This window comes from Rhinolophus sinicus, linkage group LG10 (assembly GCF_036562045.2).
Source record: "Rhinolophus sinicus isolate RSC01 linkage group LG10, ASM3656204v1, whole genome shotgun sequence".
In the NCBI taxonomy this organism is placed as follows: Eukaryota; Metazoa; Chordata; class Mammalia; order Chiroptera; family Rhinolophidae; genus Rhinolophus; species Rhinolophus sinicus.
The window spans coordinates 89,948,102-89,966,067 of NC_133759.1; the positions used below are offsets into that span (position 1 = coordinate 89,948,102).

General features: G+C 47.3%; 1 protein-coding gene across 1 annotated transcript in view; it reads right to left on the minus strand.

The window, feature by feature from the left end:
* CCDC69 (coiled-coil domain containing 69) overlaps positions 1–7,813 on the minus strand; it is a 32,378-nt gene extending 24,565 nt beyond the window's left edge. The window contains exon 1 of the mRNA XM_074313805.1: positions 7,624–7,813. Coding sequence (XP_074169906.1) covers positions 7,624–7,671 — 48 coding nt within the window. The 5' untranslated portion in view covers positions 7,672–7,813. The remainder of the gene's footprint in view (positions 1–7,623) is intronic.
* Positions 7,814–17,966: the final 10,153 nt, after the last annotated feature.

Genomic DNA, 17,966 nt, shown 5'->3' on the forward strand with positions numbered 1-17,966 from the left:
GTCCTGAGCCCTTCCCCCCACCCTGTCCTGCAGCAGCCCTGTGGGAGGCAGTAAAAGGGAAGGCCTGGAGCAGAGGATGACAGAGAGCTCAGTGGCCGTCTCCCAGGTTACCTGCTGCGTGCTCAGCACCTTCCAATTGCACTGCCAGCAGAGAGGCACCCATTAGTGAGGACGGACGATGGCACCAATAGGACGCTGAGGGCAGTGTCCTTTGCAACAGGGAAACACTGGTAACTAGCCTCACGTCCATGAAGGGACACTAGTTCAATACACTGAGCTGTATGATACTCTGTAATGTCACTCATATGCTTTAAAAAACATGAAGTAGATCTTTACATACAAAGATGGAAAGGGACTTGGTGGAATACCAGCATGCAAAATAAACTATTTCTATTGGCACAGGTAAACGTACCTGAAAACACACAAACAGATGGCAATCGTCATCTCTAGAGAAAGGACTAAAATTGTTGTGGTCAAGGAGGGGAAGCTTTAGTTTTACTCGAATTGGTAAAAATTTTAAAACAATAGTGTATTCAAGTTTTACTTGCATACAAAGAAATGAACAACAACAAGAAATAAAATGTATACCTCCCTTGGAAGCACAAAGCAACCAAGCCAGTGATTTGACAGAAGGGAAATCAAGCCCAGGCAGAACACATCTACTTGAGATCACACAGCGAGTTAGTGAGAGGCAGATGTGGGACCCATCCCTGATGCCCAATCCAGTGCTCTTTCCGCTGCAGATGCTACAGCTGGTATCCAAAAGCAGCGGAGCCTTGTCCAAGCACCTCGTTTGCCATGCTCCCTACTCTTCTGCTAAAACCACAGTTCCAAAGGGGAGGTATTGGATTCTTGTGCCTATTTTGACTGGTGGCCCGGCGGGGGTGGAGTGTGAGAGGGTGGGGATTAATGAACCTTAAGATCCATGATTGTCCTAGGGCCGCTGTAACAAATTACCACAAAGTTGGTGACTTAAAACAACAGAAATGTATTCTCTCACAGTTCTGGAAGCTAGAAGTCCAAAATCAAGGTATCCACTGGGTTGGTTCCTTCTGGAGGTTCTGTGGGAGAATCTGGTCCAGGCCTCTCTCCTAGCTTCTGGTGGTACCCTGCTGTCCTTGGTGTTCCCTGGCTTGTAGATGCACCACTCCACTCTCTGCTTCTGTCACCATATGGCTTTCTCCCTGGGCATCCATGTCCAAATTTCTCTCGTCTTATAAGGACACCAGTCATTGGATTAGGGTCCCCTGTAATCCAGCATGACCTCATTTTAACTGGATTATACCTGTGAAAACCTTATTTCAAATGTCACATTTATTGGTTCTGGATGTACATGAATTTTGCAGGGACTCTATTTAGCTCAGCATAGATACCTTTTCTGATGTCAGGGCTATTCCCTTAAGGAGGGGGCAGGGCGGCTTGGGCAGGGGAGAAATGGTGAGAGGTCTACAAGGTTCATAGACTCTCAGTGAAAAAGAATTCCGCTGCTGGGGGGAAGGAATACGGGAAGTAGGTCAGGCTGTCCATCATTTATCTGGGGGAAGCACGGACGGAATGGATGTTTTATGTATTGTAAGGCGTTTGGCCTAGATGTTTTGGAAGATTCAGGTTAGACTATAAAGTAAGACAAGATGAATGATTTTTAAGGATTAAACTTCACCTGGCGAGAGAAGTACAATGGCTCGTCTTCAGGTAATAGACAGATTTAGATCAATTTATGCGAAAGATGGATGGATTTTCTCCCACTCCTTTGCTTCTCTCCGCCCATGGTGGGGTCATAAGAGCTCCCCCTGTCCTCACCTGCCAGTCCTGCTCCCTGCCTGGCCCTTCCCCCGCAGGTTATCTGGGAAGGCTCATCATGCTCTGAGCGTAGAGGACACAGAGAGGGCAAAGTGCGGGTCCTGGGGTGGAAACCCAAGTGCAGCCCAAGATGTCAGAGCCAGGACTCGGGCCAACTGTCAGACACTTCCTTTTATTGGGGCATCCGTTACATCTTCCAAGTTGATTTTTTGAACATGACCATTCATGAATGTTATACTGACACCCCTGAGACTGCCTTTTCCAGGCAGATTTCAGACTTTTGTTTACTAACTGACCTGGGAATACTGAGATGTCAGGTGGCAGCTCTCCTACCAGGGGTGTCACCACCTTGACTTGCCTGCTTATCAGCAACTAACCTGAAGTTTCACCTTTTATGATTTTTTTTTTTTTTTACAACAAAAGACACCAGTGCTGACATGAAGCATGGACCCCAAACTCAACATCCAACGGAGGCAAAGATGAATCCTTAGGTGGCTAAGGGCATATCGGGTGCTCAGGGGGCCTACGCTAGCTGCCTGGGAATTCACCTACAAAGGGAAAGAACAGAATTAAAAATATGTACATGTGCAGTAAAGGTGTCACCAAAGGTTGTGTCCCCAAGGCAAGGGTGATGAGGAAATCTTTCTAATGGGTTTTAGGTCACAGTATACATACGTTCCTTTATAACGCAGAAATCTGGTTCAACCTCACAAGATTTCAGCATGCATGCATATGGAAGCCTGTGTTGGCTTTAGCTGGGATGATTTTGGGGGGTGAGGGTGGGTACTGTTTTCTGGGTTGGGCAAAAACCACTAGCTCAGAGGTCACATGCATCCAGCGTTCCCACAATGCTTGGTGCAGAGGGCTCAGTGCCCGGGAAAAGCAGCTTCCTTGCATACTCAGCAAACTGAGTTAAGAAGTCAGATTTGCCCTGTTCCTATTGAGCAGGTGCGGGGGCCCTGCCTTGCATACACCCCACTCCTCTAGCATATGGTGCAGCCACACCCACCGCAAAACCCAGCCAAGATGCCGTCTCCCTCAGGAGGCCCTGCCTCATCCTCTCCGCTCCCCTCTGAACACAAAGCCATACTTCTCCGGGTTAGGATGAAACGCAAGGACAAGGAAGCTCATGAACCAAGAGGGTAGGATGGGAAATGTAAACACTCAAGTGTCTGAACTGGTTCAATAAGCCACGGGATATGGACAGCACGCTAGGTGGCCATGAAAAATCATGTTTCCATGGACTACTTAACATGAGGGAATGCCTCCGGTAAAATATTAAGTAACTAGACTATAACCACTTAAAATATATTCCCAATTTTATAAAAAATAGTCACCCTCATGTATATTATATAGTAGGACAAACAATAGAAAGAATGACACTGAAACGTACACGGAGGTGATCTCATAATGGTGGGATTAAAAGCAATTTTTAAGTTTCTTCATACTTCTCCATATTTTGAAATTTTGTCTCAAATAGTATAATAATCAGAATAATTATATTTCTTAAGTGGAATCCTAAATATTTGCTAGTCTTGGGGCGGCCGGTTAGCTCAGTTGGTTAGAACGCGATGCTAGTAACACCAGTGTTGCTGGTTCGATCCCCACATGGGCCACTGTGAGCTGCGCCCTCCACAACCAGATTGAAACAACTAGACTTGGAGCTGATGGGTCCTGGAAAAACACACTTAAGATAAATAAAAGTTTAAAAAATATATATATTTGCTAGCCTTAGACTTGCATCCCCTCCTCTATTCTTGCCAAAATTTCATCTGACCTCTGCTTGAAATCCTCCACAGATGGGGAACTCACTCCCCTTCTTCCTCATGAGAAGTAGAATGTGGTGACTGGTAGCATCCCCTCACTGGCCACAATTCTGCCTCTGGAACAACAGAGAACAAGGCTGTTCCTCATGCCCCTTGACAATACTGCAGAGGTTCAAAGACGGTGGCCAGGCTCCAGGCTCCATCCTTCAACCCCAACAGCCTTCCAATGATGTTAATGTCCCCCTGGTCCCCCTGGTTCCCACATTCCTGTTTGATTTCCTTGGGTACAATCCAGGCAGTGACATCCTTAAAGGATAACTATGTCTCCCTTATGATGTTACTCACATTCCTTATCAAGGGCATACCAACTGATAGTGTATCAGGGACTCTATTATACGCATTCTTTCATCTAATCTTTAGAATAACCCTATGACCCAGGAGCTAGTATCACACCTATCTTACAGATGAGGAAACTGAGGCATGGAGAAGCCAAGTCCTTCCACGTTCGCTTACTAGCTCTGTGATGGAGTCGGGACTGAAGCAGCACCTAGCCCAGAACCTCATGTGCCAAGTTACCAGATGAATCTGTGAACCCATTTCTCAAACCCACGCCCTTAGTGTCTCTGGTTGTGTTTCAGAATTATTTACGCTCCTGCAGGCTCTTCATGCCACTCACTTCCGCATCTCTCCCTCTCTCTCACCTGGCCTACCACCTGGAAATGATCGTAAAGGACTGACCCACTGAGAACCTGTTGCCTGAGGCCCAGCTTTGGGAGCAGAGCTGAGCCAGCTTCCCTGACACCCTGCTCAGGGCTGTGGAACTGTGGCCAGAGCTGAAGCCTGGGGAACTGGGGAGTGCAGACATTACACCAGGCACACACACATGGGGTTGACCAGCAGGCCCGAGCTGCTCCTCCCACCACTGCCCAGAGGGGCTGGTAACCTGTAGGGGATGAAAGCCCCACATATTTCCATGTCACTCCTCTAGGCAAGTCCATGGAAAGCCTGTTTCCTTGACCCCTATTCTGTTTTGCCAGCCTTCTCCCAAGTCCTCCCAGGGAACATGGCCCCATCAGCAATGGCTTCTGCCAAGACAAGTTTAAGACCACACAATGCAGATGGTTCCTCAGTACCCACCCCCATTCTGCTAGGAATCCCCACTTGTTCATTCACTAGGGTTTCAACTTGTCCCAATAAAGCAGTGACTTAGCCTCTCGGTGGAGACTAGAACAGCTGGTCAGCCAAGGCCACCAGACACCGTCGACCACGGAACTCAGCAAACGCTCTGATCCTTGAACCTGGAGGGAGCTTGAGAAGTCCTAGGGGTCAAACCCCTGTCCCTAGCTAGGGTAGATCCCACGGAAAGCTCTGGCCTCATTCCTTGCTGCCTGCCACCTCCACTCTCCACAACGAGCCCCAATGTACTGAACTTTCACTGGCTCAGCCTCTGCTCAGGCTGTTCTCTCAATCTTGACTGGGTAACTCCTACCAAATCTTCAGTCAAGGCATCCCCCCACCCAGTCCAAAAAGCCTTCCTGTGTCTCCCAAGGCTGGATGAGCTACTCCTGTTGCACAGTGGCTAAGCCTTAGCCTGGCTCCTACTTGGTTCTCATTCACTCACTCAAATGTTTACATAGCACCTGCTCTGTGCTCTACACCAGGCAGTGAGTGCGAGGTGGGACGTTCCAAAAACCAGGCTCAGATGCACAGCTTTGCCACCAACTGACTCTAAAGTCCTCCCTAAACCTCTGTCTCCTTACCTGTCAAGTGGGTTAGATGCTGCAGCTCAGCCTGGATTCCAGGGCTTTTGTGAGCTCAGCAGGATGTGAAAGTACTCTGTCAACTGCCACTCAGGTTGAGTCATTGTTGTTGTGGCCCCACCCCCTATAGTCTGAACTCATTTAGGTACATCCCATCCTTAGAGACACTTCTCCCCCAGGGGGCTGGTGGCCTGTTGGGCATGGGTTTGGGAGCTCCGGGGTTGGCACCTGTATGAAAAATTTGGGTATAAACATGAAACAGGCATGAACTTTAAACAAAACTGAATTACAAGTCCTGCCACTGAGGGGCAGGGCTCTGGCATTGCTGGGGCAGGGAAGACATGCCAGCCTGCTCTGAAGCAACAGGGTGAAGGCTTTTATGCCAAAGGGCTTTGGAATCATAAAAAGGCCACCAGAAGTACAGGGTAGGGGTGGAGACAAAGAACACTGGACCAGGGGACTGCATACCAGGGTTCTGCTCTAAGTTGCTCTGTGATATCACTCAAGACCCTTTACTACTCCAGGCCTAACCCTCCATTAGTACTCTGGGTGCTTCATCGCAGGTGGTACCCAAGGCCCTTGCCCACTCCGATAGTCTGTGCCGACTTTACTTGCCCTTCAGTTTGGGGTGGGGGTCCAGTTCAGGCTGTGCCAGGGACAGAGAGGGACAGCTGGTAAGGTTCTTAGAAGGGCCAGCAGGCACTGGAATCCATGCTCACCATGGTTTCCTCTCCACCTGTGCAATGTCAGGCCTAGCACAGGGCCCCGCCTCCTCCAGGCTCCTCCCACCATTACGTGATGGACTTCACCGTTGGCCCACTTTGCAGGCTGCAAGGTTGACCCAGGTGCAGAGAACACAGACTCCCAGACTGTTAGAAATCGTCCTGCTCACCCCACTCCCTCTCTAGATCTAGGGAGAAACTGAGGCCCAGAGAGTGGTTAAAGGCTTGTTTGGGATCACACAGCATGTTTGTGGCAGAGCCAGGATCTAAGCCCAGGACTGATGTCCACCTATCACCAGCTTTGTTACAAGTCTCAAGCCAGGCTCAGGTTTATCTGTTTGTCTGCCCATCACCCCGTCTGCCAGTCCTCTGCTTCCGCTGATGGAGGCAAGCCTCAGTTTCCCTTTTGGAGCCAGGGAAGACATGAGGGTTTCTGGGTCAGAGCTTGGTGAGGTTTTCTTAACTGGGAGTAAGGGAGGAGCAAGGAAAGCGCAGGAGACGCATTGTACTTGGGACCAAAACTCATCTTCCTGGGTGAAGTACAGGACAGGGAACGGGTTCATCCAGGTTGGGGACAGGACTGAATACCCAATAGGCAGAAAAGCTTGTGCTTGGGCACGAGCAACGCAAGGGCAGAGAGAGACTCCAGTCCAATGAAACTATTCTCACAGTTCGAGCCAGGGAACTGACTATCAAGTTTATGGAAGCACCTATTCCCACCTGGCTGGAGGGCAGGCAATAGCAGGAAAAAGGGCCAGGATTTGAGGGTCCTCCCTTCCGCGGCTCTGTGCCTCAGGAGGTTGTCCTTCTTGGCTTGTCAGACCCCAAGGGGCAGCTGGTCCCACTGCAAGAAACCCGAGTAGTGTCTCCTGGGCCCTAACCCAGCTCGGAGGCCCCTTGCGGGAGGGACAGGAAAGGAGGAAGGGCAGCAGGCTGTAGCTCTCCTCCCTCTTCAGCCCCTCCCAGCTCCCCGAGAACAGCCCACATGCACCTACTCTGGAGACAGCGCTTCTCAAACTTTAAAGCTTATTGTAATCACCTGAGCATCTTAGTATTAAAAGACAGGTTCTGTTTCAGCAGGTCTGGGGCAAAGCCTGAGATTCTGTATTTCTAACAGGTCCCACGTGACGCGGATGCTGTGAATCCTTGGACCACTCTGCGAGTAGCGGGCCCTAGAGATGATCGTCCTTTGAATGGTGGGAAAGCCGAAGGGCCAGAGAGGTCAAGTCACTCGTCCATGGCCACACAGCGAGCAGCCCCAGACTGAAGGAAAAGGGCACCTGCCACTGGCAGTAGAGCTTTCCCCACTCTGGCAGCCGGAATTAGCTGCCCTTCCTGGGCCCAGGGGCTGTGTTTGTAAACTCCGCTGCCCCGCGCGGCTCAGCCCGGGGCCAGGGAAAGAGCTCCGCCCGGCCGAGCCTTCCCCACCTCCCTCGGTGCCGGCCTCTCGCAGTTCTCCTCCTGGCATGCCCCGGCCGACCAGAGGGAGCCCGCGGTGCCGAGGGTGCCCTGCGGCGGAGCGGTTCCACACTTCCCTCCCCTCCCTAGGCAAACTTCTCCGCCAGCGCCCTTTACCTTTTTGGGGGGTTTGCAGCAGCTCAGTGTGCTGTGTCCGCAGCCCATTCTCCTCCGGGGGCTCCCGGACTTCTCCTCCCAACTCCGGGGCCCCCAGAGGACCCTGCCGTCGGGGCCCCGCTGCCCTCTCCGCGCCCGCCTGCCAGGGCTGCCGGCGAGACCCTGAAACTGAACCTGAAAGCGCAGACTTGAGCTGGAGCCCGGCGTCCGCGCGCCGTAAACACCCTAAGAGCAGGGCCTCAGCGAAGCCCGTTGGGTGCCGCCGCTCGAGGCAGGTGACCAGAATCTTTGTAAGTGATAGGAAACTCTGGCTAGGGCGGAAAAGATCCCGATGAGCAATGGATGCTTTTCCGGGCCCTCAGCAGAGCGAAAGCCAGGAAAAAGAAATTAAAACAGTTTTTAAAAAATTAAACACAACAGCTGCCATTTATTGAGGGCTGCTTCTGTCCCAGCTACTTTACACAGATTACTTCTGTTTCTTTCCATCTCCTTGCAACAGAGGTGTTATTGCCTCTGTTTTACAGGTGAGAAAAATGAGGCTCAGAGATGTGAGGTGACTTGCCTAAGCTCACATAGCTAGAAGGTACCAGAGTCCAGATAAAATCCAGTTTTAACTCCAGAATCTAAGCTTTAAAACACTTCTTTACAAATACATAATAACACTGTTTAACTACAATGCATCCTTACTTCTGGGTCAATAGCTCTTTCCCACTCACAAGTATCTGTGCTATTCCACTCTATCCATCTTGGAAAGGTGTTATCCATCACAACAAACTAATGTGACAGATGCAGTGGGAATAAGGGACATAAAAAATGTCAGTGCCTGGGAAAAAGAACTTTTATCTACCCTCACTTTGCTACTAGGGGAAGTTTCTAGCAGTGGCAATGCAGGAAAAAGACAGCTAACTTTGATCATCAGTGTGCGTGCGTGCCTGTGAGTATATTAGGAAATGACTTATGCAAGGCCCAGAGACACTTGGAAAGGTGTGTTGATAAAAAGGACTTCCAGTCATGAATGGGGAAAGAATATGAGACCACAAAAGAACTTCCACAGAATGTAAGACCAATTGAACAAGTTCTAAAACAGGAAACTGAGGACACAGGTGATATTAGGATCTTGGAAGGAAGAATAAAATAGGATGGTGGGTCACAAAGTACGGTCCCAAACCAGCAGCAACAGCAACACCAGAGAACTGTGTTAGAAATACAAATTCTCAGGGTGGCCGGTTAGCTCAGTTTCTTAGAGCACGGTGCTCTTAACAACAAGGTTGCCTGTTCGATCCCCACATGGGTCACCGTGAGCTACGCCCTTCTCAACTAGATTGAAACAACTACTTGACTTGGAGCTGATGGGTCCTGGAAAAACACACTTAAGATAAATAAAAGTTAAAAAAAAAAAGAACAAAGAAATACAAATTCAATTCTCAGACCCCACCCAGGCCTACAGATCCTACACTGTGGGACTGGGGCTCAGGAATTGATAGCGTCACAATCTGACCCATTGGTAAAGTTTGAGAACCACTGCTGTAGGACGGACTAAACAGATGATGGGGAAAGAGTGTCTACTTAAATTAACAATGTTTATTGAAAGAGCGCTTGTGCTTTAATAAAAACTGAAACAAACAAACAAGCAAAAAAATAAATCTAAACATCCAAGAAAAGAAGCTTGATTAAATAAATTATGAGCTATCCATAAAAATCGAATGTCATATAACCAGTAAAAGAGGATGAATGTTTTAAATGTTATAAAATGTAACAAAGTTGTTCTTGTGAAAAATATATTAATAGTGATTACCTCTGGATGGGTGAGATTTTGGATTTTTAAAAATTAGTCTTCATTGTCTTATATTAAAAGTGAGTATATACTTATTACTATCATAATAAGAAAATTACTATTGTAATAAGATAAAAAATGTAATGTTTTTAAACCCTTATTTGAGACTAAGATTAGTTTTTGTACCATCAAGTCTTGGGCAAGTATGTGAAGTCCCAAAGAAATAAGGACTATGAATTAACTAAGTAGAAAATCCACAAAAATGGCCAAAATGTGCAAGGAAATCATAACCAGGAATGCCCTGTATGATCCTCAACCAATTGTTTCCCCGTTTAGAGACTTTCATATCTGAACATTGAAGCTGAACTTTCTAAAACTGATATCAATTTGTAATGTCAACAGTTGAAATCAGTAACCTGGGCTGGTGGGTGGGAATTAGGAAGGCTTGTTCCTGGAGCCTCTGTTTTCAAGAGGTCTTGCCTCCAGGTTCTTTGAGCTTCATGGGAGGCCAGGCTCAGATTTCCCACTTTCATGCAACTTGGCTTTTTCATTATGTGCTTTGAAGTTCCTGCTGGAGAAAAAACTCTGAAGAGTTTTTGTTTTGTTTTTTGCTTTAGTAACTTGAATACATTGCTAATGAGATTTTTGGTGGTTGATGTACCAGTCAGGTTAGGTCAGGTTTTGCTGCAGCAATGAAAAAGCATACAAATCTCAGTGACTTAACACAAACGAAGCTAGGTTTTGCTCACACTACATGTCCAGCATGGGGTGAGGTGGGGTGGGGGCAGCAGTTTCTGCTTGACGGGGACATTCTATACCATCCTATGATGCAGCCATCTCAATGCCATGGCTCCAGGGTTTGCCAGAGCAAGAGAGGAGAATGTACCAAGAATGGTGCATGGACTCTTAAATGCTTCCACTCAGAAGTGACACCCATTAAGTCTACCCATGCATTTCATTGGCCAAAGTAAGTCACATGGTCATGCCCAACTTCAAGGTATTGGGGAAGAGTAATGTGTGTCCAGAAGGGGAGGAGAACCTGAAATACTATTGAACAGCAGTAAAGTCTACCCATAGTTAAATATCAGAAGCAGGTACTATCATATGCCCATTTCTTGGGCAAGTTCGGTGACTAACTCATCCTAGTTTACTCAGGATTTCCCCACTTTTAGCACCAACTAGCCTATGTCTCAGGAAACTCTTAGGTCCTAGGCACACAGGGATGTTTGGTCACTATGGACAAGATGTAGTGAAGGTACAAGAGAAGAAGACTAAGTTCTTGTCCTTGAATTAGTTACAATCTGTTTCTTTGTGTGTGTTTTTTACATTAGACCAATGCCTAGGAAAAGATGGGAAACAATGCAAAACAGGTTCTATAGCTAATGTCAAGTTGTATACCTCATGTGGAAATTATTAGCATTAAAAGGAGGTCAGAGACTATGGTGGATGAGGACAGGGAAAGAGGACTTCCTGCAGGAATATTAAAGCCAAAGGACGTTCATGCCAAAGGGAATCCTAGAAACTCAGGTTAGGATGGGATCTGATGTTTTACTTCCGTTGCTTGCAACTCATGTCTCTTTTATAATTTTCCTTCTAGGTGTTTGTGCAGCCTATGTTTCAATACTTCCAGGGATGGTGAAATCACTACCTATCTTGCTATATCTAGGGGGAAGAGGAGAAGCAGGGAGGAGTAATTACAAGTTGGAGGAACAGCAAGAGTCAAGCCAGGGTTGAGTGTGGAGGTTGGGGAGACGGGGAATGAGGAATTAGTGTTGGTATCTAGATTGTGTATAAACGGATAAAAGTTGAGGGCGGGGTGGGCTCACTGGGAAAAGATTGGAAAGAACAATACAGGCATTATCCTGAGCCTCTTTCATTAGAAAAGTACAATATACCCATATCTTAAAACTTTTGCGTAGAATTTCAGGCCGTTCAGGGCCCCCTTGCAGCCCAGGCAGTGGGGCTGTGCGTGGATCCCAGGTTAGGAAACTCGCGGCTCAGTGGCTGCTAAACACCTTTCTAGCCCCAAAGCTTTTTCTATTTAGATTCTTCTGATTGAGCCCAACTGTTCCCCAAATATATGTTGCCTGCCCAGAGTGACTTTCTTCGCCATCCATCCCTGAGGGCTCTAATTCTACCTGTACATCAAGCAGCAGCTCAGATGCCCTCCTTCCAAAAGCCTCACAGCACCTGCTCTACAGTTCTCTTAGCACAGTTGGCAGTTTTCTTCTGAGTTACACTTGTTTGTGTGTTCTGTGTGTCCTCCCTAATAGGCTAAAGGTTACACAGTTCTGTCTCCTCCCTCCTCGCCCCACCCAGGACTTAGTAGATTGTGGCAAAGACTTCAGTCACCTTACTCAACTTTCATTCTTCCCTTTTCCTTGGTTACAGAATCCTGGTATTTTCTGGGACAGCAATGTGCTGAGCTAACAGGCAACTTATCTCAGCTTTCCTGGCATCTAGGGGTGGCCAGTGATCGATCGTAAGTGGAAATTACTGGTTGGAGCTTCCAGGAAAACTATAGGGGAATGACTCAGCTGGGAGCAGGGACTCCCCTTTCCTTGTCCCCTCCCCCTCCTTTTCCTGCCTGGAATACAGACATGATGGCTGAATTCCAGCAGCCATTTTGTTATGCTGAGCAAAGAGATGGGAGTTGTCTCATCTCTGATGAATGTATGGAGCCCGACCCCCCAGCCTTGATCAGCTACTTCCTAACTTTTTCATGTGATAGAATAAACAACAAATTTGTTTAAGCGATTGCCATTGAGATTCTGTCACTACTAGCAGAATGCAATTTCTAACCAATACCTGGTCACTAGTTAAGGTTGTTATGTTAAATTTAATTAGAATAGTTTGTCTCTCAGAGATACTGTGTGTACCCCAGTATCAGTTCTGGAGGTGAGACATGAGGTTCTGCTGAGAAAGATACCTTGGATTTGCAAGACTCTTGATGGAAATGTTGCTTTGACAGCTTCCTCTTAGGATATAAACAAGAAAAGGAAATGAGAGGGAACCTAAAATTATTGAGTCCTTATATGTTCAGTGGAATATTGCTCAAGGAGTGGGCAGACTCATTTGCTTCAGAATCATCTGGGCATTGTTGGCTAAAATGCAGTTTTCCTGGAGCCCTCTCTCCTTTGCAATGTATTGAATCAGGACCTGGAGGACTGAGTCAGGAATTTTCACACTAAAAGTTGAGCCTTATTGCTCTAGTGGTTGTGGTGGGTCGTCTCACCAGGGAATCGAATTGCTACATTAATTGTACTGAATTGTGTTGAACTGAATTAATTGGGAGGTCCTTGGAACTTTCTTTACCAACAAGTGTTGATTCGTGTGAATAATCATTGGTTGGTGCTGTCTCTGATCAGTGACGTTCAGATGAGATCCTCCAGGAGCTTATATGATAAGGCCGAGGAGGAGGGGCACAGAATCTCACCGAGCGGTTTTCTCTAGGGAAAATTGCACATCACCTTTTTAGGTGGGCTCTAGGGCCTGGGGGCTACTAGTAATGAGCGAGAGTGGATATTTCTTTACAGTACTGGTTCTTAGAACGTGGTCCAGGGGTCAGCAGCAGCAGTGTTTCTTGGGAAATTATTATAAATGCAAATTCTTGGGCCCTACCCCACACCCGCTGCATCAGAAACTGCTGGCTGTGGGGCCCAGTGTTTTACGAGTCCTCCAGGTAAGTCTGATGTGTGCTTATGTTTGAGCTGCTTCAACCTTTCTGTCCTCCTCATGTCTGACAGCCATTTTTTTAGTGGGCACAGAGATGAAGGATAGAGTGGGGTCTAAGGGCTCAGTGAATCTACAGGTGAGCCCCATTCGACATGTCCTCAGCTGGGCTGGGTGTCTGGTGTCTTGGCCACCCCTAACTGCGTCCTCCATGTGAAACACAGGGGACCATTCCCCAGGCTCTGAGCCAGGCCCTGAGCCATCTCACATCTAAGGACTAAGGGTGACTTTCTGGATACAGTCCTCCGACGAGCAGCGTGTTGATTTAAATGTAATCAAATGAGCAGGACTCCAACAGCCGCTGAGGGCTTCCCAGGCTCAGATCAGAGACGGATATTCACTTGCCTAACTGTACCTAAATCAGTCATCTACTTGTCCCTTCCGACAGGCTGTCCCCTCCTGTCCCTTATCAGAGAACCATGTTTGCACCGTTTGCATGTTCCCACCTGACATCACGTTCTTAATTCCATTCAGTTCCAAAGATATGTACTGTATATCCTTGCTCAGTGGGAATCCCAGTTTCCAGCAGCTCACCTCATTCTTTGATTTGAGAAATGAATATTTTTCCATCTGTGTCACCTGATATTGAATCACAATGCAAGCAACCCTTTTGCACCAGATAGCTGCCCTAACCCCTCCCTTCTGAAAAACCCACTGTTTCCCAGCCCTGAGGTCACCTTCTTCGGTCCACCCCACGCGAGCATCTTACCCACAGGAGACTAAAATGAGAGTCAGAAGAAGGTGAGGACAGGGACTATTTTTTCCAAGACAAAGATTGGAAAAAATACTTTGGCAGAGAAATTTGTGACGTTTATATTTTCTTTATTGACTTGACTTTATTCATTCGTTTACTCTTTGCCAACATATTGGAATCCTGGGGCATCTAAATAGTTTACGGGGACACAGAGGTAGAATATTTGTCGATGGGAGTGGCCCAGAATATATGAGAGGTACGACCGAGGTCCAAGGCTTAACACCTGAATGTCTACAGGGCTGAGCAGGTACATAAGTGAGGGGAGGGCCAGCATGAGATGGGGTGGGGTACAAACTGGGAACCACATTCCCACCGAAAGGAGCACAGGTGGGCGGACGTTAGAGGGAAATAAAGGCCCAGGCTGGCCGAACCTTTCAGTTTTTCAAGAGAAACTAGAAATCTGTTCATTTTTTTAATGTAAAATAAATATCTTTCCCCTCCCCCCCCCTCACACACACACACACACACACACACACACACACATCATGTAAGCTAAACCAAATATTTAATATTTGCTGGAGGTGACATTGCCTCTGTTCCAGGTCGCCAAATAATGTAACAAGTGGTATGGAAAACGACCATAAAAGCAAAAGGAGTACCTAATTCTATCCGGGAAAAGAAAGGGAAGAGCAGGCTTCCCTGAGGAGGTGATGTTTGAGCTGGGTTGTGTAGATTAAGTAGGGATTCTTCTCATCAAGAAAGTGGGGAAGTGTAACTATGGGAGGTGACGGATGTGTCAATGAACCTGACTGTGGTGATCGTTTTGCAATATATACATGTATAAAATTTTTAAAAAAAGGGGGGGAGAATACTCATGCCCAGTGCTGTGTGGGTTTCTGGGGGGCTCAGTGGCTCAGTGTGGCTGGAGTGCTGGGAAAACGGAGGGAATGAGGAAGAAACACATAGAGAGGGAGAGGTCTTGCAGACCTGGCCAAGACCTTTCGACTTTATCCTGTGGGCAATGGAAGTGGCACTAATTGATTGAAGTTATACATGGTCACTCTGGGGCGCAGGTGGAGGGTGGACAGAAAGTGCTCTCCTGGAGCCGTCAAATATCTACTGAAATGGTTCCTGAGGGAACTGGTGCAGGTCCAAAAGTCAGTTTGGTCCAGAAAGACCAAAGGTCCAGCTCAGGCCCTGTCCTCACTGAGCTCCCAGCCTGATATAATATAGTAACTACGGTGAGTGTGAGGAGCTGCGAGATAGGCAGAGAGCAGTTTTCTCTCCTCTCAGCTTGGAAGGCGGCAGCTAGCAGCCGGCAGTGTTGTGGTTACCGGGGCCTTGGGTTACAACACATGTTTGTTTTTTAAAAACGTTGCAATACCTTTTAAATCAGGGCCCTGGACAGGATCCAAGGACAGTAGCAGGACCAGCCCCTGTGGCGCTTCTTAAAGAAGCAGCTGCAGAGGGAGGGAGCCTGGGGAACTCAGATTGCTGGGAGGGCCTGAGTTCAGGCGGGGCTTGGCAGGTGGGCAAGGCTGGAGGGAGATCAAATCTCCAGTTCACTCTATTACCCCTCTTCCTTCTTCAAGGCACTTTCGGATTCGGAGCCCTTGAAGGAGAGGCTCAGTCTTCTAAGTCTTGGAAAACTAGAAGCAGTGGGTAGAAGTTCCCAGGAATGTGGGGTCCATCTCCTTGGGAGGAAAGACCTGCCAACTGGTCCAAGATTCAGGGGCCCAGTTTGACAGGCAGTGAGTGTTTCATTGTGGGAGGTATGCAAGCAGAAGCTAATGTTGGCAGGGCATGTTGGAAAAACCATGCAAGGATCCGCTGGGGTAGGGGTCCTACGGGAACGGAGGCTTAGTCCATTTTGATTGTGACTGGAAGGGGTCCTTGTCCCTTTCCAGAGACAGAAGTTAGTCCTCAAAGGAGTCAAGATTGGGATTCAAGAGACTTACACTCTGGAGCACGGTTGATGGGAATGTAAATGGAAAACAGTGTGGAGTTTCCTCAAAGACTTAAAAACCTGGTACTAGGACCCAGCAATCCCACTTCGAGGTGGATAGCTCAAAGAATTGCAATCAGGATCTTGAGGAGAGATTTGCACGCCTGTATTCATTGCTACGTTATTCACAAAAGACAAGACCTGGAAAGAACCCAAACCTCCACTGACAGATAAATGGATAAGGAAAAGGTGGTGTATACATACAGTGGAATATTATTCAGCCTTTAAAAAGAAGAAAATTCTGCCATTTGTGACAACATGGAGGACATTATACGAAGGGAAATCAACCAGCCACAGAAGGACAAATACTGCATGATTCCACTTATCTGCAGTATCTAAACAGGAACAGAGAATAGAAAGCTGGTTCTAGAGCTCTGTGGTACCACCTAGAGCCTATAGTTAACAATACTTTCTTGTGCACGTCAGCCTTGGTTAAGAGAGTGGATCTCATGTTAAGTGTTCTTACCACAAAACAAACAAACAAACAAACAAACAAACAAACAAAAACAAAAGAACCCAAAACAAAAGAGTACCAGGAAATTTTTGGAAGTCATAGGTATGACTATTACCTTGATTTTGGTGATGATTTCAGGGGTGTATGCGTATGTCCAAGACCACTGAATTGTATACATTAAATAGGCACAGTTTTTGTGCATCAATTACGCCTTGTTTTTTAAAAAAGATTTTCATTCGGATCCTTGGCTCGCTATTGATTTGTGTTTTGACCCTGGATAATTCATAGACATATGTTTCTCTGACCTCACACCCCCACCCTACTTTTCACCTAGTACCTGGCATGGAATAAGCGCTCGCAAAGATTTGTTGAACAAATGAATGAATGACTTGGATTGAGTCTGAAGTTGGATTGGGATCAGCGGGCTTCAGAGTTTACATAAACTTCCTAAAATTACGTTCATAATCGTGTGCATATAATTAGTTAATTTTTTTTCTGTGTGGAGGGTCTAGAGCTTTAATCACCATCACTGTAATTTATGGAGGATTAATTATGATATTCCAAGGTCATTACATACCTCATCACATTTAATCTTCAGGAACCATGAAAGAGATGGGATGGGCTACTAATTCCACTGTACTAAAGTGGAAACTCAGGTTTGGGAGTGTAAGGACTTGCTTAGGGTCACGTGCTGGATTTGAACCCGGGGAAGATTCATCAGACTCCACAACCTGAGTTCTAAACCACGACGATAAACTACTACAGCTTCTCAAAGAGATCTGTGACTCCAGGTGAAAAAGAAAACATTGCATGGCCCTAGAGTTTGATTTCTCTGCGGAACTGTGGGGAATGGGGAGAAATGGATGGAGGTGGAAGAGAAAGAAAGCCAGCCAGAGCCCACCCAGCAAAGGGTGCTATTTAGAGCCGCACGAGCCCCCAGAAAGGATGATGAAGGGGCGGGCTGGGAAGAGCAGTTGTAACAGAAGCCCGGGGAGGGGGAGGGGGAGGGGGCTATCTCCTCCCCCGCCCCTGCTGCCTCCAGCTCACCCTGTCGGCTGATGTCTAAATAAGGCTTAGAGGCACATTCTAAGCAGCTAAAAATAAACTCCGGCTCCCCCTCCTGCCCTTGGGTTCTGGCGACCTCCCCAGCCCGGTCAGGGCTCCCCTTGGCAGGACCTGCTCCCTGGGGCACGCCCTCGGAGCTATAGAATCAGGCCCCACTGGGGACCCCAGGGTTCTGGTGGGAGTGCCTCCTACTTCAAGAAGACCTAGACCAGGAGTCAGGACGCCCGGCTCCTACTCTTGGCCTTGCCCTAACAAACCTGGACAAATCCCTCTTTTCTCTGAACCTCAGTCTCTCAACATGTAAAATGCGGATGTTAGAATAATGATGTATAAACTCTGGCATTTTTGAATGAAGTGTGAATCCCACACTCTGGGATGGAACTTCAGAATTTGCCCACTGGGATTCTCTAGAGTACATCTGTCGGCAGACTTATTTTTAGCTCATGCAGTCTTTTATAACGATCTGAATTAGCTGCCCATCTTTAACGATTTAAAGAATTCACATAAAAGTCTGAATTTCCAATCTCTTTTGGAAAATCAGATCTGTCCACACCGGGCCATTGTGTCTGGTAACTTGAACCTGAATTGGGTAGCGGTCGCCCCCTGCCGGTATTATGAA